Raw genomic sequence first — 22,587 nt, 5'->3', positions numbered from 1 at the left:
TAATAAATTAAACTGTCCAAAATCTACACTGCAGTGCTCCACATTACGTGGAAGGTCACACACACACACACACACACACAAAAAAAAAAAAAGGCATACCAGGCAAAATGTACATTACTTACACACTGCTGCTCTCACTAAAAACAACATAGAAGTGTTGTGTTTTATTATAGTGCACTCATCCAGTTTTATTGAAAACTGCCAGTTAAGATAGTGCTAATGAACCTTGGTCTTGCAAAGATGACATTTATTACCCTGCAAGCTTCACTAAGGCAAAAGTCTTTAACTTTCTTCAGTTACTTTATCAAAGCACTGCAGATGTCCCAGAAAACAAGACTCCAAGGACTGGATGCACCAGTTCAAATACTTCTTTCTTCCTCCCTCCAAACGGTTTTTGATCTTAAATGAAGTTTTTGAGGAGGTGAAGTCGTACTTTGTTTTCTAATGAAAAGCAGATGACTGGCATAGGAAAAAAAAAAAAAGAAAAAAGCTGAAGATGGTCAAAGAAAGGAATGAATGAACAAAACACTGCTGAAGAGTTGAAATAACTCAGCAATTTAAGCCACTGAGGAATGTACATCAAGCACTCAGTACAAAATTCTTGCACTGTCAAGATCTATAATGAAAACTTAGCTATCAAGAGGACCTTTTCAGGTTGTCCTTTTCCTTTGTTTACAGAACATTTATGCTGATTCTCATGTTTTAGGGAGATTAAAAAAAAAAGAAAAAAAGCTAGTTGTTTGAGAAAGAGCTCTGAAATAACTTGAACAGTACGAATTAATGTCTGCTTTGAAAGATCTGGCAAGAAAATACCACTGAGAGCAGAAAAAATTCTGCCACTGAGCGCTCTTTTTTTCTTTTTTACTTCTTCTGTGAGTGGGTTGAAATTTATTTTTGGCAGTTCAAGTGAGCCATTATCAGGATTCGTACATCTGTTTGTTTGCATCTTTGCTGTTAATTATTGTGTGACACCAAAGTTTGTGTAGTTACTCACTGTTTATAGAGTTTAGGCTTTATAGTAAACATAATGTGGTGAGCTTCTGAGAAATGCTGTTCCCCCTCATAGAAAAAAATGCTCAAAACGCTTATATTTGTATGTGTGTGTAATGTTTCTTTGCTTGTATTATGTTTCATTGTGGTATGATCTCAGGCAAATAGCAGTGAGTGTTATATTATGTCAGTTATTTATAGGGTTGAGCATTTGTCCCAAAAGCTGTGTGGGAAGGATCAAATTTTACTTCCTTAAAAATAATATTCAATCATTTGTTTTTCCAAGAACTTCTTTATGATTCTCTTAAATTTACTTTGGCAAATTTTCTGACAGTCATATGTTTGTCAGCTTTTCTCCTTGATTTAGCTGTGAAAACCCGAAAACTCTCAGGGCAACATTGTCTCCTGCACAAAGGAAATGTGGGTAGCTTATTTGGCTTTTTTTTTTTTTTCTTCTTCCCAAGCCAAAAAGTTGACTTCCCAAGCCAAAAAGTTGAGAATGTGTCATCAAGTCACCTTACAGATGTCCAAAGTCCCCAACCTTGCAGATGTCTTTCAATCACTGACCTGTCTTTCTGGTCATTGAACCTTAATGGATCTTACAGGCTTGAGTAACAAAGAGCAAAATTGGCTCAGTGCCTGTGTAGCTGCAAAAGACACAAAACCAAAACAAAAACATTGTAAAATAACACTGGGAACATCAGGAAACTATTCGTCTCCCTTCTTAGATGCCAAATTCTGCACCAAATTTGGGCAGATTTCACAGGAGGTAGGACCAAAGTCTGCCCAGGTGAATGCTGAAGAATTAGAGAGGCTGAGGCATCATGTGATGCTCAGCAAGATGTAGAAAGCAGCTTTCTTAGTGCTCAGGTTGCTGAATGCTGAAATTGGCTTGGAAGAGCAATTTGCAGTCATTCTGCAAAGCTGTCAGTCTCAGGAATTGCCAGGCCATGTTCTTTTCTGTGCCTCTTAGGTGCTTCTTTCTTAGGTAAAATGGAATTTGGGAGCACAAAAGGAAAATGAAATAGCTTCCTGAAATGGGTTGTATGAATCCCTTTGAAAAATGACATGGCAGTGCAGGGTATATTAACATCACAATTTTTTTTCTACTAAGAGTGTTTCAGAACCATAAATATTATGCAGCAGTTGGCATACCTTCCTCACAGAGGTCCTGGCACTGCAAATTCATGAGTATCTCATTACAGGCCAGCACACAGATATCTCTGAGCGGTAGAAAAGGACGGTTTTCTTATAATTAGGCCTTCAGATAGGCACAAGAATGCTGTTAAAAGAGCCTTACTGTCAAAATAACCAAAACCCCTTGGATACGCAGAAGAAAATCTCATCCCTTAAAGCTGCACTTTGCCTGACTAGAATTGGTATTTCGGACTTTTCAATGATTTGAAACTTGATTACCTAGTTTGCCACCTCTTTCTTAGTTGCTGGTGTTGTTTCACAGTCAGTGTGTGTGTAACTCCACTTTCCAGCCTAAGCAGCAGGTCTCGGTGGTGGGGTCGCTTCTGGCATTCGTTGCCTGCGATGAGCTGGCCCTGAATGGCTTCACTGACTAGTGCAATCGTTGTGTGCTTATTCCCGGTTTTTGCTTGCTTTGTTGTGTGCTTATTTTTAGTAGTAGGATTCCTTGCTGGCGGTGCAGCTGGTAACATCATGCTGTATGTATTGCCTGTTGGATGTCCTGTTTGGATTTAAGTCATTATAAGTGTGTAGATGGCACAATCTGTAAGTGCCGATATGTCAGTAAGCACCTCCTTTATGCAGGAAATAGGTAGAATAAGGGCTTTCTGCAAAGGAGTTAGCCGTGTTTGTTTCTCAGAATCACGTCAATCTTTCTGTTTGGGGTGCTAATATTTTTTTTTCCAGTAAATAAAGTGTACTTATGTGGTAGCTAAACAGAAATTGCAATCAATAGTGCTGCTTTTCTGTTCATTTTGAAGTAACACTAGTTCAGCAAGCTCCTGTTTTTACAGCATTGACGTTCTTTTTTGTTGATTTCAGGCTGAGGAATCTTGTAAGTGCAATGGCTGGAAAAACCCCAATCCTCCTCCTACACCTCCTCGGGCAGACCTGCAGCAGACCGTCGTTAGCCTGACCGAGCCGTGTCGCAGCTGTAGCCATGCGCTGGGTATGCCTTTGTTTTCTCCTCAAATCCAGGGGTTTACACCCAGAAGTCTCTTCTGTTGCAAGTTAAAATTCAAGATGACATAGCAGGAGTTAGAAAAGATGTTACAGTTGGACCCAAGTGTCAGTTTATTTGGATTAAAATATGTTGGATAAATCCTAAGGTGTTTTTTCAAAGAAATTGAACTGAAATACAACTTCTAAAAATCCATAACCTACTTCCAAAATCCATATCTTTTAAGTTGTTAAAATGCAAATGCATTATCAAATTACCCAATAATTGTGATCTTTTATATAACATCAACCTCATATTTTTTCATCTGCCAAGTGCTTTAGTTCTTCACATTGTGATTCTAGTGAATATAATCTGTATTACATTTTCTTGCTATAGAGAAAACTGTAAAATATTCTGGGATGTTGTTAAATCAAGTACTTTTATCCGCAGAAAGAACTGTGTCTTTTCTGCATTACAAGCAGTGATATTGCAGTTGTACATCTTCAGATTGTCTTAAGTTGCTGTGTAGATAGCTAGCATAACTTGGAAGCAGCTGCTCAAAATCCACTGCAAACTCTTTTTTTTCCCCCTTTCTTTCTCTAAGCAGAATAAAATAATGATTATTTTTACTTGCATAGTCTGAAAAAGAATGAGACATCCTTCTCACTTTCTGTTTAAAGAACTGTGGTTATCCAGGGAAAAGGTGATGACTATGATGACTTACATAATCCATAATAAAATTTGAAACAACTTGCCAAGAAGTAGTATTGTTTTAATTGTTGTTGATACAATCTAAAATTTGGTGAAAAAGTGAAATAGAGGGGAGGAATGTAAAATTTTTAAAATATGCTATTTATGTATTTATTTTTGAAAGTAGTAATGCACTTTGGGTGGAATTAGTCAACCTATTTTTTGTTATGGAATTTGTTTCCCTTTTTTGCTCCCTTCTTATTGTATGCCCTCATTATGCTTGATCTATTTATGGGCTTGTCAGTGGTTTTCTTCCCTTTCCTCGTATCCCAGATTTATGGATTTGCTTGCAGAAGATAATCAAACACATAACATTACAGAAAGTTCAGTGACTCTAGCCATTTTACTTTATTCAAATTTTTATCATGCACTTTCTCTGAGCTTGACTTTGCGGTTGGAGTAGCATGTGTAATCCATCGCTTTCATTCCTGGGCTTTTGATGACAAAAAGATGCCTTTTTTTTTTTTTTTGGTATTACAAGATGTTTTGTTAATATGCCTTAAAGAACAAAGTGTAATTTATTTACTTCAACTTTATTGCTATTTGTAGAAAAAGTAAAGTTCCTTATTCTGCCAACTGCAGCTAATGAGGATCACAGGATCACACAGAATCACAGGATGGTTAAGGTTGGAAGAGACCTCTAGAGATCATCTTGTCCAACCATGTGGCACAGGGTGGCATCCAGGCGGGTTTTGAAGATCTCCAGAGAAGGAGACTCCACAGCCTCTCTGGGCAGCCTGTTCCAGGGCTCTGTCACCCTCACAGTAAAGAAGTTCTTTCTCACATGGAGATGGAACTTCCTGTTTTAATTTATACCCATAATGTGTTTTGAATCAAATCTGTGGTACGTAGTCAGAAGGAAATGAGGAAAGTCAAAAGCTCTTTGGATGTGTTCTTGGCTCTGGCAAAACTGCCTTTCTCAGCAGGAGCAGTTCAGTTGCCTCTAATGATACTGTTTTCTGACACTGGCTGCAGCGCTGTCACCATCTCTGCAAAGAGCTGGAAATGCTCTGGCCGTGCATTTGCTTTCACACATCATCATGTGCCAGAGCAATGGGGAAGCTATTGCTGGAGCCTGTAAGAAAAGTTAGGAGTCTGGTACCCAAAGACAGGGATTTAGCGGCTGTTCTGAGCCCAAAGACAGACACATCTGCATTTCAGCATCTGTTTCTGCATCCATCTCGTGCATCTAGCTCTGAACAGGAGCAAAACTTCCTCCTTGTCCTTTCAGTCATGGTGCCTCATTGGGAATAACTGAAATGAGTTACTGCTTGCTTCCTCATAGAGTGGGCAAAAGAAAATAAATGTCTTTCAGCAGTATTTTTTTCCCAGGTAGTTTTCCTATTCACCTTTAAAAGAGTGTATTCCTTCTCAGTGTGTTTGAAACCAGAATGATGAACATGTACAAACTCAGATGTGTCCCCTGCTACTGCATTTTCTTGTCCTCAGGGCGCCTTTGAAATAGCTATGGATTCCTCTATGGGCTAACTCTAAAAATAAGATGTTAGGTTTTTGTTTGTTCATTTTGTTTTCTTCAGAAATTGATCTTGGGCAGCCTTGTGCATTGTCACACTCAATACATCTTTCTGGAGTTGGTTTGTTCTTTAAAATGGTGCAGCTTTTGGTGCAAAAGTGGGCTTAGTGGTGCATGGCTGTGCTTATTTCTGTTTACCTACGCACAGCATGCATTCTTTCATCAAAGCAATTACAGTAGTTGACGTGCATAGCTCACGTTGCGTTGCACAAGTACTGCCTCTGCTATTGACTGAGACCTCTTGACTTATCGTGGCACCAAAATATGCTGGCCACTGCTTCTGTGGCTGGCCTTTTGCACTGTTCCTTGTCACTGCTCCAGAGTTTTCTGACTCTTGGAACCCTCATCTGCTCTTAGCACTTCAGTTTTGCCACTGGACTGCTTCTCATGTCCTTTGCTTTATGGTCAGCATTTCCTCAGCCATACAGCTTGGTTCTGTTCTGAAGTTGTTACAGATATTTCTTTTATCTGGGCAGTGTGTTAAGTCACGAACATAATTCTGTGAACTGGAAACTGAGCTGTGGGCAGGGAGAACGTGCTGTACAGCAGCCTCAAGCCCGGGTGTTTATGTATGAGAGGCTCTTCTCTTCTTGGTATTTAATTGCTTTCTTCTGTGCTACAGGGCATGTTTTCCAGTCTTTGGTCTATTATGCTTTCTTAAAACTCATTAATTAATGTGTCAATGCACACAAGTGTATACTCAGACTCCCACTTTCTTCATACGATCTGTTGAGTTCCTGCTCTACACCTATATGTAACATTTTTAGGTATTTTATTTACCAGTCCTCCTTCATAGTTTACTAGTATTTGTATGCAAACATTCATTAATTTTGGGAAAGACTGCAGGTATCTTCCCCATTACTCTGTTTCTTAAGGACTTTTTATTCATGCACTAAAGTACTTTATTACTGAAGTTGCAAAACTGAAATAATTAGCTTCCTATTTTTCAGGTCTTCTTTTTATTGCATTGTCCTTTTGTTTCCACTTTCTTTCTCCTGTGCGCAGTAGCAATTTATTAAAGAAAAAGAAGAAGAAAAAAAACAAAGATCACAAGTCTAAGCTCAAGCACAGCTGAACAATGTGCAGTTTGGGCAGTGCAGGTGAATAGGGTTGTACAACTCAAGTCAAGAGTGGCACAGTGTTTGATGTTAACATACTAAATCTTTTACTTTAATGAAAGGTTTAATATTAGCCACAAGAATCTGGGAACGAGTTGTGAATATCTCAAGTAAGACAGTTTGTTGGACTGATGTACAAGTATCTTGACTGTGGTAAATGATCACCTGTAGTTAATAGGTGCAGGTAATGCTCTTGGCTTATGTTGCTTTTAGATTCATTGCATGGGTATTAATTCTAGAGTAAAATATAGTATAAATTGCAGAGCAGAATGTAATATTAACTCCAGAGTATGAGTAAACGTTAAAACACGGCCATGCAGAAGCCAAGGCAACTTTCACTAATGTTACAGAAAAGGGTTGGAAATGACTTCTTATGCTGATGCTTTTTCCATTTGCCAGTTGAGTCCAAGACTTCCTTACCATGTTATCTAATGCAGTGCTTTGCTAGGAGGGAATTCATTACCTTAACAAGATCAGTACTGACAGCTGGGATTATTAAACTTTCATATCTTGTTCAAGGGCTGAAATGAAATCATTTTATTCTGCCTAGAATGCTGAATATTTGTAATTAAAGAAAGTCCATGCTGACCATCTTGCTCACAGATGGAATTGTTCAGAGCTTAAGAGATTATATCATAAATGCTTATTTAAGCGGAAATGAATACAGGTACCTTTTTAATATTCTGAGCCATAGAAGCTGTCCTTTGCTATTTGAAGCTGCACAAAATTGTTGAATTTAAATGTTTTGACAAATATCATACTAAACTTTCCAAAACAAACATTTTTGCTGAGTGGCCAACAAAAGCGATCTTTTTCAAGTCAAATCTGTTTCTCTCCACTTCCTTTCTCCTTAAGGAATCAGATTTGTTTTGAAAATGTCTTACGAGCCATAGCAACGATGTCATGTCTATAATGATATGATAATTATCCAGTAAGTAATTACTGTTAAAAGATATAAAAATCAACATGTTTAATTTTTTCAATCATTTTCCTTTGGTTTTAAAGGATATTTTCTTGATGTTTTAGAGGAAAAGATATGCATGGCATTTCCATTGTCTCTGAGTCAGCTAAAATTATTACTTATTGTAATGTCTTGTTCCAGGAATTGATTTTTATTTTAAATTTTCTTCTCTCTTCCTGGGGCTAGTTGTTCAAACTAGCTTTGTCCCTCTTTAAACCTCAAACCTCAAAAGACTGCAAATGTAGAACTACGTTTGCCTTTGAGGGTGACAGGAAAAGTTTGTTATATGCAAATTATGAAATCTTGAGAGATGCTTCTCAGCAAATGGGCACGTGTAGCTGCAAAAGCTTTGTCAACATAATGAGCGCAAAGCATCACTCCATCTTACCTGATATGAAAGTGTATGTGAACAGTCCGCTGTTTGCTGAGCTGATTTATTTTTTCATTTTTCATTTTCACAGAGCAGGGGGCTACTTGTATCAGCAGGTGGGTTTTGTAACTGAAGGGGATTTTATCAAGAAACTTTGTCTCAAAAGCATAGCTGCTCTTGGACAGAATTCTCTATAAGTAGTTACTTGTATTACCACGTATGAATACAATCACACAGGACTTTGGATCTGCTTTTACGTGGATGCGTTCCCACAGTCAATTGTCTGTGGGAATTGCCATCCTTGGACTATCTTTCCAAACTGCTGAGGTATGACATATTTGAGGAGCCTCTAATAACAAGTTCTGTTGTAGAGGCTCCTTCAGGATACATACCCTCACAAATTGTGTCTCAGTTTCAGATATTTCAGGGAATAGTTATGCTTTTGGTTCTTTCAGGCTTTTTACAGGTTGGCTTGTTTTATTATTTTGTGTAGCTGCTCATGTTTCTCACCTGGAGAACGTGTCTGAAGAGGAGATGAACAGGCTCCTAGGGATTGTGCTGGATGTGGAGTATCTCTTCACCTGTGTCCACAAGGAAGAAGATGCAGACACTAAGCAAGTTTATTTCTACCTATTCAAAGTAAGCTGAACTTGCATGGCAAGTTGACATTTTATTTCATTCTTTCACACCTATCTAATGCACTGTCCACTGACTGCTTATTGCATGCATTAACTTTATTTTGTGAGAGTATTTCTTTGCTCTGGTGTAAAGCTATACCTTGGGCTAGACTGAGGTGCTTGCAATGTACCGTATCTTATACCAGAAGTCATCCTGATGGTGTCAGCAGCTGATCCTAAGTCCCACCTATAAACTAGGTCTGCTTCCATCTACCAACCTTGCCTTCTTCACTTACAAATCAAGAAAAGTCAGTAGACGTAAATGCTAACATAGCTGCACAAGTGTATACGAAGCAGCCTTTTAAATGCATTTCAAGGGGTATATGAAGCAATACACAGCTGCAAATTTTGATGACTAAGCTGACAGATGCAGAACAGATTTTCGACACTGTTTATGAAGTGTTGCACAACTGTGACTTCTACTGGCCTTATGAATGCAATATGCTTATTTTCAAAAATGTATGTTTTTAACAGCTTTTGAGGAAGTGCATTTTACAGATGGGAAAACCTGTAGTAGAAGGATCTTTGGAAAGTCCCCCGTTTGAGAAACCCAGTATTGAACAGGTAAGCAATGAATTTTTGGGTGTTATTTATTTATTTATGGGAATGCTGTGCTTTTCCGTAACCACTAATTTTGAAAATACAGTGTTTTAGGTAGTTTGCAGTTGTTGTTGTGTATTACTGCAGAGAAAGACTGAATATGAAGGAAACCTCTGCTCTTCTTTTAATACTGGTAGAATAGTTAAATTATTTGACTTCTCTCATCATTCATCTTATGCTTTAATAAAACTGGCAGTTTTCTGTAGTTTTAAATAATGAAACTGAAAATGCTACTTTTGTGCCTGGCAGTTCTAATCTTTCTCTGTCCTGAGTGATGAAAAATGCTGCTGAGACTTTGAAATTCAATATTAAAATGACTTTTGTCTTCAGTGAAATCAATGAAAATGTTACAATCCAATTTAGCGAGATTATAGTCTCCTCTTTCAAAGTGTATGTAGCAGAAACCAGCTAAAAACAAAGAATAACTGAGGCTTTTATAAATCTCTCAGTGGAAAAAGTACCTATGACAAGTTCAGATTTTGATTTACTAAGTGTCTAAAAATGTACTTTTGACATGCCAGTGGACTCATTAACTCCAGTGAGACTATGCAGAGACTTAAATACCTCACTAAATTAGGAACTGTATGTTTTTGCATTGGTAGATGTGGTATTTAAAATGTGAAGACTCTTACATGCAGAAATGCTTCCTCACAACTATCAATTTTTGTAACTCAGTAAAATCAAGACTGCTTTTTGCTGAATTGCCACAAGGACTTCATCTTTTGTTCTTCTTTGATTTGAACAAAGGAGGTGCGTCTCCAATACCATACACTACAAAGCTTTAAAATATACTACTAAAAAGGTTTTGTACTAACACACATACATATTGTACGTGTGTATGTGTGTTTGTGTGTGTATATTGTTTCCACATTCTTCATATGGATCAATTTGCCTAAGAGGGTAAAGATGAAAGGGTAACTCTTTTTACAGTTAAATAATTAAAATAACTGCGATAGACTGATATTTTAACCCCCTTATTTTTGGCACTTTACAAACTCATACAAAGTTATTTGCTAAGCAGCAGTGTTGTATGTGTTTTATAGATGTACATATTGCAGCAAGTTACTATGGTTGCACATTTTAATTATCCTTAATACTGCTTTTGAAATTGGCAGTATGTGAAGTGCAATCAAGTGACATGCTTGTGCAATACTGACATTTCTTGAAGAAATAATACACACTGTAGACAAAAACTTTTGCAGACATCCCCCAGCTTGAGTGTACTGTTAAAGATAGCTGGAGAGGTTTTTAAGTGATGAGAAAGTGCATACTCTATTTACAGAGGAAATTAATAAAACATGCAGTGTGGTTATCAGCAAAATTGTGCAGATGGAAGAACATGAAAAAAGCCCTCTTGATTTGTATTTCCCATCAAAAGTTTTCTGCTTTGAAAAGCAAGAGAAAGTAATTTTCTGTCTCTACTTCTAAGTCAACTGCTGAAATAGAAGGAAAACAAATGAATGGGCCTGTACAGGAGATTTTTTTTGTTACATTGTTACATATGTAAGTGCAAGGAGTTCAGTTTCCCATGTCTGTTTTCTTTCTCATGCAGTACAAGTTCGGGATTAATAAAAGTGAATGGAGTTGAAGGACATGCCTACTAAAAATATGTTTAAATAATTGAATGGCAGTTTCTTTTTCTCTTTCAAGGGTGTAAATAACTTTGTGCAGTACAAATTCAGCCATTTACCCTCAAAGGAAAGGCAAACAATAGTTGAACTGGCCAAAATGTTTCTGAATCGCATTAACTACTGGCACTTGGAGACTCCTTCTCAGCGAAGACTGAGGTCACCCAATGATGATATTGCGGAGTATAAAGTGAATTATACCAGGTAATGATGCTTTTGCTTATTAAAAGTCTTGCTTACAACCACACCGTATGTGCATTTCAGGAATGCACCAGTACCTGTGAACCATAGTTGAGCCATGTGAATTCTCGTGGTCATTGGCCATCAGAGTTTTACACGCACTTTTCTTTGTGGTGTGTGCTTTATTAGCCAAGAACACGGAACAGGGCTCTGTCAGCCATATCGAACAATTTTGTGCACTCTAGTGCTTGCAAAGGTGTTTTCCCTCTGATTAAGGTATGTGCCTCATAAACTCCTTATTTCATGTACTAAAATTCAAGAAGGCTGCTATTCAACTTAAAATAAAACAGACAAATGAATCATTGAAAAGCATTATAGGTTGAAACCAAACCACAGCAGGCATGGAAAATGAAAACGAATTCACAAGTGTTTGAGTTATAAATAACTGTTAGATATTATTAGGCTCCTTAAAATGGTAGTTTTTATATGATCTTTTAATACTTTATTCAGAATTTGAAGGAGCAACTTCATCCCTGTGAGAAGAGGAGCTAGTATAAAAAAAATACATCTTTTTGAAGTTTATTTTTTTGTCATAAAAATAGCATAGTAACTTATTCACTTAACATAATGTTTCTACAAGCAAATATATTCCAGGAACTGGTTAGAAATATTTTTTCTGAATGACAAAGAGTATGGACTTATATCCATTTTCCGGTGACCTTTCTCCTGTAAAGCCTAGGCTCCATCAACTGTATCAGTAAAGCTGATTTGAGGCTGTCTTTGGTAGCAGTAGAGTTTGCTTTGGCTCTCTAGTATCAGATCAGTAAAAATCTGTGATGCTAGGAGGCAAGTTGCTAGTCTATGTTTGTTCACTTTGCTCATCCATGTAATTTCAAAAAAAAATGTTGAAGGTTAATTGCTTATTGGTGGACCCTCACCTACCATGAAGCCAGTCGGGGCAGCATTAACCCAGCGAGATTCATCTCTGCAGCACAGTGTGAAGTTGGTATGCTGAGTAATTAGAACAAAATGCGGTAGTTTACCGAATGGTCCAGATTGCATTCGTGATGTTGGAAGATGTGGCCATGTGCAGATGTATCACTTCAAATAACTACCTGGCACAAAAGAGAGCCCTTATAATAAGGGCTCATACTCTAATGGGACCCTTAAAATGTTGCTTGTTGTGTTTTTGTCCTCCATTTGTTTTTGTAATAAAGATGTCTGGTAGCCCGGATCAGTAGGATTCAACTTTTATTAAGAATCAGTAGTTGACATTGGGCTCCAGTTGGTGATTTTATTGCTGATTATTTTGTCAACTGCAGTTTCTCAAACCTTCATGCTCACAGTCCCTAAAGCTCCTGCAGTGTTGCTACTCTCCATCTAATTCTCATTTTAGTTTGAGCTTCCCCCTTCCCCAGATTCGCTCCCCACTGTATTGCTAGAGGCACTGCTATGGCTGCAGAGGATACAGCTCTGTGGAAGGTAATAATTTCAGAGATTTTAGAGAAACACTGCTGTGGATCTGGATGAGAAGAACACAGTGCAAAATCCAGCATAATCTGTTCACACAATGATATTCAATTCTTTATATATATATTTTCTTCTGTCATGGATAGAGTTTTGGTAATGGTTACTATCTCATTTTGTTAAAGCTTGAGATGCTGTTGACTCTGTTCACTCATACCAAGATAATAATATCTTCGTTGTAGAATTAACAGATATGGTGACCCAACATAATGAGGGTACCTTTTCAGTGCCATGATCTCTTTCTAAGAACTTTAACAGGCCATTATATATAATGCAAAACTCATTTTGTGGGGAGATGGTAGTATATGAAAGAGTATCAGGTCAAGCTGTAATAGGAAGAAGCTAGTTTGTGGGAGGCCAGGCTGGAAGTCCAGTCAGATTGGGTTGGAAGTAATTAGAAGTGTCACCCCTTCTACATATAGCTGTGAACATGTGGGAGTTGAAAGGGCAGAAAACAAGGCACAGAGCAAACTAAGGGTGAAGTCTTCGGAGCCACAGGCAGGTTCAGGAAGCCAAATGAATGAGTTGTGGAGAAAATTCTTGACATCAACATGAATTTTGTGCTATATATAATTGCTGTCTGGCCCAAAAGCACTTTGCGGAAACTGAAGTGCAGAGAAAAAGAATATATGGAGACTTAAGATAACTTGGCTGTCATTTTTCTAAAAAGCTGGCCAAAATATAAATGTTTCTTAGCTCTGTGGACATGATGTGGAGTTAATTTATACAGTCATTTAACTTTCACTTGCATTATAAATGATGCAGGTAGTGGTTTCATCGCAGCAGGCTATTAATATGTATTTTAGGTGGTGGTAATTATCCGGCTTTTCTCTCCTTTACAGGTGGCTTTGTTACTGCAATGTCCCTCAGTTCTGCGACAGTCTACCTCGCTATGAAACCACACAGGTGTTTGGTAGGACGTTGCTTCGCTCTGTTTTTACTGTAATGAGACGGCAACTGTTGGAGCAGGCTAGGCAAGAGAAGGACAAACTTCCTCAAGAGAAACGAACACTAATCCTCACCCATTTTCCAAAGTAAGGGCTCACAGCTCAGCTGTATTCAAAGTTAACCAGTAGTTTGCAGTTTTGATGTGGAAATGGAGAGAAAGAAAAGAAAAGAAAAAAAAAGGATTAGTTCTCTTACCTACAAATTATTTTAATTTGTTCAGAGGCAAATAGATATTGCATCTTTTTTTCTGTCACTTGAACTGGTCTATTTTATATATGCAATAGCTTGTAATATATGTAATGAATACATGATGGCTGTTTGGTTCTATCATAGGGCTTTACTTTATAAGTAAAATTATTTATTGTGCCTGAGGAATTATGATCATTGCCAATTAGAATTTATTGCTGTCACTTATATTCATTTCAGCAGACCTTGGAAGCAGCACATGTCCAGATCTCTCTCTTCGTTCTGCTTCTTTATTAAAGAACAGTAGAAAATAATTCAAGAGTTGTCCTGCAGCTTATTTACAGTGAAGAATTTCATTTCCATTCAGCATTGTAATGGGGAACAAAGCAGTTCCTCTCCCTGCCCTCAGAAAAGATCTGCTTATTTAACAAAGAACAAAGTTGTCAATACAAAGCTGGATCTATGAACCCTAAACTAGGAACAGCTTGTTTGGGTACTGACGTATTGATGACAGAATCTCCCACAATTAAACAACAATAATCCCATCTTGGCCTGCGTGGGAAGTGGGTTGTCTCAGGATGTCCTCAGCTTTGGCTAACCTCAATGGCAAAAGTTTTGGTGGTGGTTAGAAGAGGGGCTGGTGACTAGATTGTTTATTGCACATGTTCTGTCAAAAGAGTCTATCTCTTCAGAAATATCCTTGTTTTGTGAGGGTGACTTGGCTCCCCCGTCCAGTTTTTTATAGACCTATCCTCTCTTAACACCAAGGGAATCAAGGCTACAAGCAGGATGGTGACTCTGGGTCTAGGCAAATTGCTCCCTGGTGCTAGAGCAGCTTCATGATAATGAAATGAAAACAACATGGACTTGCCAATGTTGGGTAGGGACATTTTTTTTGTTCCTTACTCTTATTAATAATGTCTTTTACCACTTCAAGGAGGGTAAACTGTGTGTGGGGTGATTATGGATGCAGGAGTGTTTGGTTGTAGGATCGTGATCTTGTCCTGAAACAGGTGTGGGAAGGGTGTAACATTGTGCTTATGTGAAGAACAGATACATGGCAGGTGCAGAGCCAGGTTCCGCTTTTGGAGCAGCCCTGCCAGCCCAGGTTTCCCCACATCAGCCCCCGACGGGGGTTTCATGGTCTTTCCAAGACTTGTAACGTGACACGGCTGCACATGGGCAGTCGGCAGCGCAGGTGACTAATACCCATTTCACTGATCCAGACATTAAACACTCAAGATAAAAGAGAAGCTTTAACAGAGGAGGATTTTCAGGACTGGGGTTTTCCAAGCCCCTTTGCCCAGCAGTGCTGGGGGAAGTACATGCTGTGCCTGGCAGTGCCCAGGAAAGCAGTTGTGGAGAGTGCAGGCTGCAGCAGCTCCTGCTCAGCAGTGCGGCCCTGCTGAGGTGGGGCTCGCACCTTGGCTTCCTCGGTGGTGGTCAAGCAGCTGCTGTAAATTTTTAAGCTCTTGTCAGCTTGTAGATAGCATCTAATGCCTCATGTGCTATGCTTAGGTATGACCGTGCTGTATGTAAAATCTAACAGTAGGACTTCATCCTGAATGTCCTTGCTGTATGGAGAAAGTCTTACTTGAGCGGTCCTGTTGATGTTGATCTGTGGGTTCGCTCTCCTGTGTAGTGTGAAGAGCGGTATAAAATCACACCGTCTGTAAGTGTACCACACTAAAATTAAAAATACTGTCCTGCAAGCCCTCTTGTGCAATTCATTGTTTTGGTGGCACACTTAAAGGAGAGAAAATGTCCTCCTAAGAGCATTGCTAATGACTAACACTGCTTGGATTTTGTAAATCTGCCTGCAGTAGAAAGCAAGTACATCTGAGGTTTTTTTGTCATCATTGTATGATATCAGTATCATCCCATTTGTGAACTTGTTCTTATTAATGCACTTTTTTGTTCTGTAAGTTAGTTTCTGTTTACTTCTGCATTTTCAAATTCAATAATTATTGCTTATAATCAAAGATCAGTTTTCAGAGGTAGAAGTACAGTACCCAGCCGGATGTTTAGTCTGGCTTTATTTATTTACTTATTTATTTTAAAGATATTATGTTAATATTTTATCTGTTTTTGTACCTAGGTTTCTGTCCATGTTGGAAGAAGAAGTGTACAGCCAGAATTCTCCTATCTGGGATCAAGATTTCATGGTGTCTACTTCCCGCACTGGCCAACTGGGAATTCAGACAGGTAATTTGCATTTAGCGAAGGATTGGGGAATACCTGAGAGCATAAAATCTAACCCAATCCATCTGTGCAAGTACTGAATTCTACGCAAGGCATCTTAGATGTGCTGCTTTCCTACATGTAGGCTGTGCTAAAATCAGTCCATATCAAGCAGGCATGGGTATTCGAATCTCTGGTGCTTCTGCATATTTTGATGATGAAATGCAACTCATATGAGTGTGTCTGCAGAGCAGGATGGCTGCTGAGGCATGCCATTCAGGTGGTGCAAGTGCAATGCATACTGGCAAATGAGAATTATAAGCAAGTCAATGGCTGATATGGATGACATGAATAGGAAACAAATCATCATCTATTTGCACGATGACCCTTGCTACTTCCTCAGCTCTCTAGCAGTATCTTATTATTGATGAGATATGCTTTACACACATTCCTGTGACATTTTTGTTTTTGTGGAGTTTTTCCTTTTTTTGTTTCCTATTCATGTGTGCTGTGTTTACCCCATCAGCTATTTTGCAGCTATAATCACCCTCCGAGTTAGGGTCAGGCCTCAGAGGTCTAGAAGTCATACTTAAAATTGCAGGAAGACCATGGTTTTCTTCTGCTTTTTCCCTCTTCTTCTCCTTTCTGATCAACTGTATTTACAATTCATTCATACAGCTCAGGAGCTGTGACTTCAGTTTTTTTTAGTATGCTAGGATGTGAAGCCTGGAGAAATTTAATTCCATATTTTGTAACAATTGCTGATAATCAGTTCATGCTCACCATGCTGACTGCTGACATTTTATCTGATAATGGATTTTCTAGCATAGTGAAAAAACTTCCACTGTGACAGATAGAGATTTTTGCAAGAAATTTCTGGTTTGCTTCATAAACTGATGAATTTTGCCTTAGGCACATGTTCAGTACAACTCTAAAATAATGTTTCTCACAAAGTTCATTCCGTCATATAGTCTCCAACAGTGCTTCAGATTTTAATGTATCCTTCTCAGGCACTGGGTTCTCAGCATGATTATAACATGAACAGGCTGCTCATGAGGCTGGCTGTTACTGGTGATGCCATCAAGATAAATGCATGCAAGGAGAGAGACTGCAGGTGTTCAGAGTATGAGCTGGCACCTTATCGCCCTTACAAAGTTCTGACACAAATGAAAGATGGATATTTTGGGATGAGTGGTGTTTTTTTTTTTTTATGTAGTGAGAGAGATGATAGTGTGTAGCCTTTAAAAAGCATAATTTCATCCTCTTAACTGCTGCCCCCTTTTATTGGGTTTGGTTTGTGCAGCCAGTCTTTGAACACTGTTTAAGCGGACAGCTGAAGTTGAATGATGAGATCTTACTTTTCAATAGACCCCTACAAAAAGTCTTTTGATAAGGCTGAACACCAGCTGGCTTGGCAGGTATGTGAAGGAAGTTTCTTTTCTTAACTTGTGCCCAGCACTGCAGAATAATAAAGTCTGATACTTGCAATGGAGTAAAACCAGCCCAGTCAACCAGTTAACTCTGTCGATACAGACCTGCATTAGGTGCCAGTCTAGAAAAATCCACTGAGATGATACTCCAGAGTCTCTGCTTGCCCACCAGTGACATTGCTTAGTTGCACAAGGTTCTCTGTAACTTTGCAGTGGATGGCTGTGGAGTTGGGTCCATAGTAGTGCCAGTGGTTCAGCTAGCACTGTAGTTCATTCTTTGTCCTGAATCTCTCTGTCTTTTATGCCATTGCAGTCATTAGTCCTCCTCCTGTTGCAAGATCTGTTTCATACAGTGCAAGTCCTTCATCTCTGGAACAACCCAACAGTGGAAATATGAGTCCAGCTTGCAAAGTTTCTTCTGCCCTTGATCCAAATCTAGGTAATGGAGAGGGAAGGGGACTCGCTTTTTGGCTTCTCTTGTCAATAGTTACAGATGGTGGTAGTTATTAGATGGTGATCGTTGCGTTCATTGTGCAATAGCAACGTGGAGGTGTTTTTACTAAAAGTCACATACATATCCTTTTTTTTCTGTATGCCAGTATTGTCCCTGGATTAATAGTCATCTTAGCTGAGCTAGAGAGTCTAAACTTTGTTAGTGTTGCTTTAGATTACCCTGAGTAGTGGTTTTCAGAGATTAACTTCTGTTTTGGGTCCCTCCAGCAGAAAGTGTCCTGTTCCAGCATTCATAATAACAAAGAAAAGGAGTCTGAAATAACTTACAGTTTTGTGGTGTTATCTGGTATTGCTCAAAGCAATACTTCACCCACAAGGCTTGTGTCAGGATTTTGAATAGCTAATGCATTCTTCTGACAGGCCTACTAACAACTTTGATGGAGTATTAGTATTTAAGTTGCAAATCAAATTTTGGATCAACAAGAGAACTTCAAATCTTAGTTCTTTATCAGAAAACAGTTAGTTAAGAAAGTGATTAACCTCTGGTTTTGATAATGTTTAAGCTGTTCCGTGTTAGTGTTCTGCTCTTGTTGCTCCTGTTTTATAAATACAATGATTTAACTGTCCCTGGTCATTTAATGGTTTTAAATTTGCCCTGTTTTTGCTTTATAGGGGAAAAGAGAAAAAATAATGAACCTTATTCTCTGGAGGATTCTAAGAGGCCAAGGGTTGTAGGAGATATTCCTATTGAATTAATCAATGAAGTAATGTCAACAATTACAGATCCTGCTGCAATGCTTGGGCCAGAGGTGAGAAACATCTTGTAAATTGTCTGTTTTTAATAAATCTTTCATGTGGATCATGTAAGATAAGCTATGCATCCACAAAACTTACCATGTTGTGAGTGAGAATAGTAAGATAATAGAAATGTGTGGAAGAAAATACTGAAAAAAATATATGATTAGCATGAAGAATGGTTCCACATTTTTTTTAAATGCATTTTGTGTTGATTGTAAAGAGACTTGGAGATTAGTGATAGTGAAGAAGTATATCCCAGGTTGTTTTTCATGGTATTTTTGTCACAAGACGGTTCCATAATATAGTGTGTTTGTTTCTTTCTTTATTTATTGTTAATCCCAGATATAGCATGTAAGACGCAGTAAATTGGGTGCAAACCTTGCAGCAGAATGGAAGATCCAAATTTTAAACCCCTGTTTAATGCAGAAGGGCTAATCTAAGCAGTTATTTGCCCCTTTTTCCACAGTTGTTCTTTCCTGTGTTTGGAGAACAAAACAAACAGAATTGCAGAGTTGTGCCATGTGCGGAATTGCACTTTGCTACTTTTTTTTTTTTTTTTTCTTTTGCCTGGCTTTTCCTCCTACTGTTTCCTTTGCCAGCCGATGTTTTGCCAGCATTTTATGTTTGCCAAGTTTAGCTAGAGGCTGCTGAAGGTTTGGAGCAACATACTGTTAACGAAATACTGAAACGATGAACTGCGGCTCGTGGCTGAGTGTTACAAACACTGTCCCGAGCTGGGCAGTGGGGCTGGCAGTGACCAGATACCCAGAAGCCAAACTTTGCCCCCAAAAGAACACAGCAAGGGAAAGATGGCCTTACTGCCTGCAAAAGAAATGTTGCTTGGGGACAGCTTGTAGTTGGGGGAGGTTTGTGTGAGTGGTGAATTAATTGGAATCAGTTTTCATGTATCTATATAAGCATCTTACTTTCCAAAATCGAATATAATGTAGATATTTTACCAATAATTGTGCTTCGATTTCTTTGAGCTGAGGGAAATCTGATAATGTCTGTGTATCAGGTCTTGAAGATTGCTTGGCTTGTGTAACAACAGAGCATTACTTTTCTGTTTTTAATATAGTATTATATTGTAACATTTTCTTTAAATAGCCAAGCTTGTAACTGTTCAAAAATGTTTTCCTTTATTTCTCTAGCAGTTTCTGTTGCCAGATTTAATGATGTCAGCATGCATGAAGACATATTTGGGCATTGTAAAATGATGTTGAAAAAAAAAGTTAAATAAATTGTATTAATTTCATCTCCATTCAGATATATGTGTATGTGATTGCCAGATATAGTAGCAGAATTGTCAGGAATTGAAATATTCTTTTTAAGCTCTTAAGATAGTTGTGTAGATAGTGGAAAGTACAACTAAAATGAGGGGAAAAAAAAGGCATAATAGTACTTGCACTGCCGTTATCATTTGCAATTTGCAGTATGTGTAAGGAACTCCTACTGCTAGTGTCTGAAGTAGCTAGATTAAAGAAACCGCTATGGTAGACTGGAATAAGCTTCAACTGCACAAGTGTTGCCCTCCATGGGGTTTTGTCACTTGTTCAGTCATACCATCACTGCTGCTATCTGTTTTTTACTAAAAGAAACTTGTGTAAGCCTTTGTATACTGTGGTTTGGACTTATAATCAGCTTATTTAATGGTGTCACTTCATCTAAAAAAAAAAGGTAGATGAAAGACAGCTCTGTCTATTTTTATAAAAGGGTAGCTTGAAAAGGAAGGGTGTATGTTTGTTCTTCTAAGGCTGTTCTGTCAGTGCATATGAAACATCCAAAGGGTATTTTTATTTCTCTTCTCTATCATAGACCAACTTCCTCTCCGCTCATTCAGCCCGGGATGAAGCAGCGAGGTTGGAGGAACGACGGGGAGTGATCGAGTTCCATGTGGTGGGAAATTCCCTGAATCAGAAGCCGAACAAAAAGATCATGATGTGGCTGGTTGGTTTACAGAATGTGTTCTCCCATCAGCTACCCAGGATGCCAAAGGAGTACATCACACGCTTGGTCTTTGATCCGTGAGTACCTTTTGAGAGGAGTTTCACAGGCAAGTTCAACAGAGCACTTGGTCCTGGTCCCCGGAAGCAGTGTAGAAGTGGGATACTAAGGTGATGTGACCTGGAGCTTTGCGTGTGCCACTCTTTTCCATCTTCTCCCACCTTTTCAAGCCCCTGTAACTCCTGGTCAGTCTAATCTAGGTGACTGTAGTAATAAGTGGTTTGTTAGTATGGGAAGAGGACCAGAAGAAGAATCCTTACATATGTTATACTTCTAGATATTAGAAATAAAAAATGGGAAATAACTGTGGTACCTGTGCATGGTGTTTGGCCCTATACTGACTTGTAGGCTGCTCCATTCTCTGTCCGTAACCCAAAGACAGAGCAGGGAGAACTACATGGCAGAAGACACTGAAGTTTTTCAAAGAGAAGAACTTGTAGGATCTGTGAAGAACAACGACATGTAAGTGAATGCTGGAGGAAGTTTAGGATCGCTCCCCACAGAAGTATCTTGCTTTTCTCTTTCAGTCATAGCGTACATTGTCTTTCTTGCTTTGGCTGCAACTGTACACCGCGGGAGCTTGAAAAGAGACACTTGGGCTGCAGCAGCGCACACAGTGTGCGCTTGGACCTCTGCCCAGCCTTAGTGTCCTGGCTTGACTGTGCCTCAGCTGCTCAGACAAGGAGGAGGTTCTTTCGCTAGGTTCACAGATAACTGCGAGTTAACCCCTGCCAGCTGCTCTGCCCAGTCTGTTCAAGAGCTCTGCCTTCACCACTGGTGTTACCAGCCTCTGTCCTTGTGGTCAGTATGTTACTCATGAAAGCAACACTGCAACCGTTTCCTTTGCTTTTAGGCTTGCTGGCGTTTCCCTTCTGATACTGCCTCAGTGCCAGCAGACTCTGTAGCTGATGGGTCCACACATTCCCTGAAGCGCAAGAAGACCAGTTGTAACCGATAGGCCACTGATTGAAAAAGCCAGGGTTAGGGACAGCCAAACATCAAAACAAGCTGAAGTAGCAGATGTTGAGCCACGGCCTTCCCTCGTGTTTCTTGAGGCTGTCCTTTGTTGGACGACACTGCTTTTTAGTGGATGAAGAGGAATTGCTGGGATTTAACTGCTGCTGTTTGGGTGTTTGTCAGGAGAATAGTCTGGGCTTGAGAAAGAGGTCTGGTTATTGTGGTTATTGCAAAAAAAATGCCCTTACTTATGCCTTTGGCAAGCAGTTCACTCAGAAAAAGCAAAGCACGTCGGGTGGACAGCGGAGAACTCCAGTATCTGCGGCATTTCCAGGGGCTCATGTTACTGCACTGAGTAACATACTGAGTTAACTGAGTGTAGGAACACTGTTACTACACTGAGCAGCAGTACACACAGACCTACGTTGTGTAGGAGGGGGAGTGCAGCAGAACTCTTTCCAAGTTTCTTTCAGCTGTTACCTTATTACCATCTGTCATACTCTTATTTCCAAAATGGCCATCTTCACTGGATCCTAGGAACAACTGAAAAATGAGCAGCTTAAGCATGAAGAAATAAAATTAAAAGCACAAGCTATTATTTTGTCACTGTCATTCCACCGATAAAAAGCAGTAAAATAAGTGCAAGAAAATGAAAAACAAGTATGGGTGGTTAACCTTGATTTATAACAGCAAAATGAATTTCCTAGAAAATCTCCTTCAGAAGTGACACATAAAATATAACTCCTCTTTGGGCTGCCCATGTTTTGGAAGGGGCTCACTTTTGGCACCAATATCTGCCCCAAACATAAAAATTATCTATCTGCTGTAAATTTGCTTTATTACTTATACAACTTAAAGAATATTGAGTAAGCTACAGTACAGATATAGCTCAAATTTTCCCTTAACTGTTTACATGGAACTTCATTATGTCTTTCCTAGCAAGCAATGTAAGTGCAAGAAATGGACATTTCTTCTGGTACTGATTCCACTAGAAATGGATTATTAGAAATACAAAATATAATTTATTGCTTGCTGAAGACTGATCATTATTGCAGAGTACAAGAATGTTTTAGAAGAGTCTTTCTTTCCTGCAACTCCATTAGTTTCTAATTTAGGGTATAATCATTTTGAAAACTGTGCAATAGTATAGCTGTCAGCATC

The 22,587-nt window shown here is 38.9% G+C and overlaps 1 protein-coding gene across 1 annotated transcript in view; it reads left to right on the top strand.

Moving 5' to 3' along the window:
* Positions 1-22,587, top strand: part of KAT2B (lysine acetyltransferase 2B) — a 37,847-nt gene that overhangs the window by 4,240 nt on the left and 11,020 nt on the right. The window contains 9 exon segments of the mRNA XM_088521182.1: positions 3,007-3,133; positions 8,351-8,496; positions 9,009-9,098; positions 10,785-10,966; positions 13,312-13,503; positions 15,702-15,808; positions 17,528-17,653; positions 18,340-18,476; positions 20,281-20,489. Of these exon segments, the coding sequence (XP_088377308.1) occupies positions 3,007-3,133; positions 8,351-8,496; positions 9,009-9,098; positions 10,785-10,966; positions 13,312-13,503; positions 15,702-15,808; positions 17,528-17,653; positions 18,340-18,476; positions 20,281-20,489 (1,316 nt within the window).

Source organism: Tinamus guttatus, unplaced genomic scaffold, assembly GCF_059628265.1.
Source record: "Tinamus guttatus ecotype Peru unplaced genomic scaffold, ASM5962826v1 Tinamus_guttatus_pri_ptg000115l, whole genome shotgun sequence".
In the NCBI taxonomy this organism is placed as follows: Eukaryota; Metazoa; Chordata; class Aves; order Tinamiformes; family Tinamidae; genus Tinamus; species Tinamus guttatus.
This window is presented reverse-complemented; position numbering and strand designations above follow the sequence as displayed.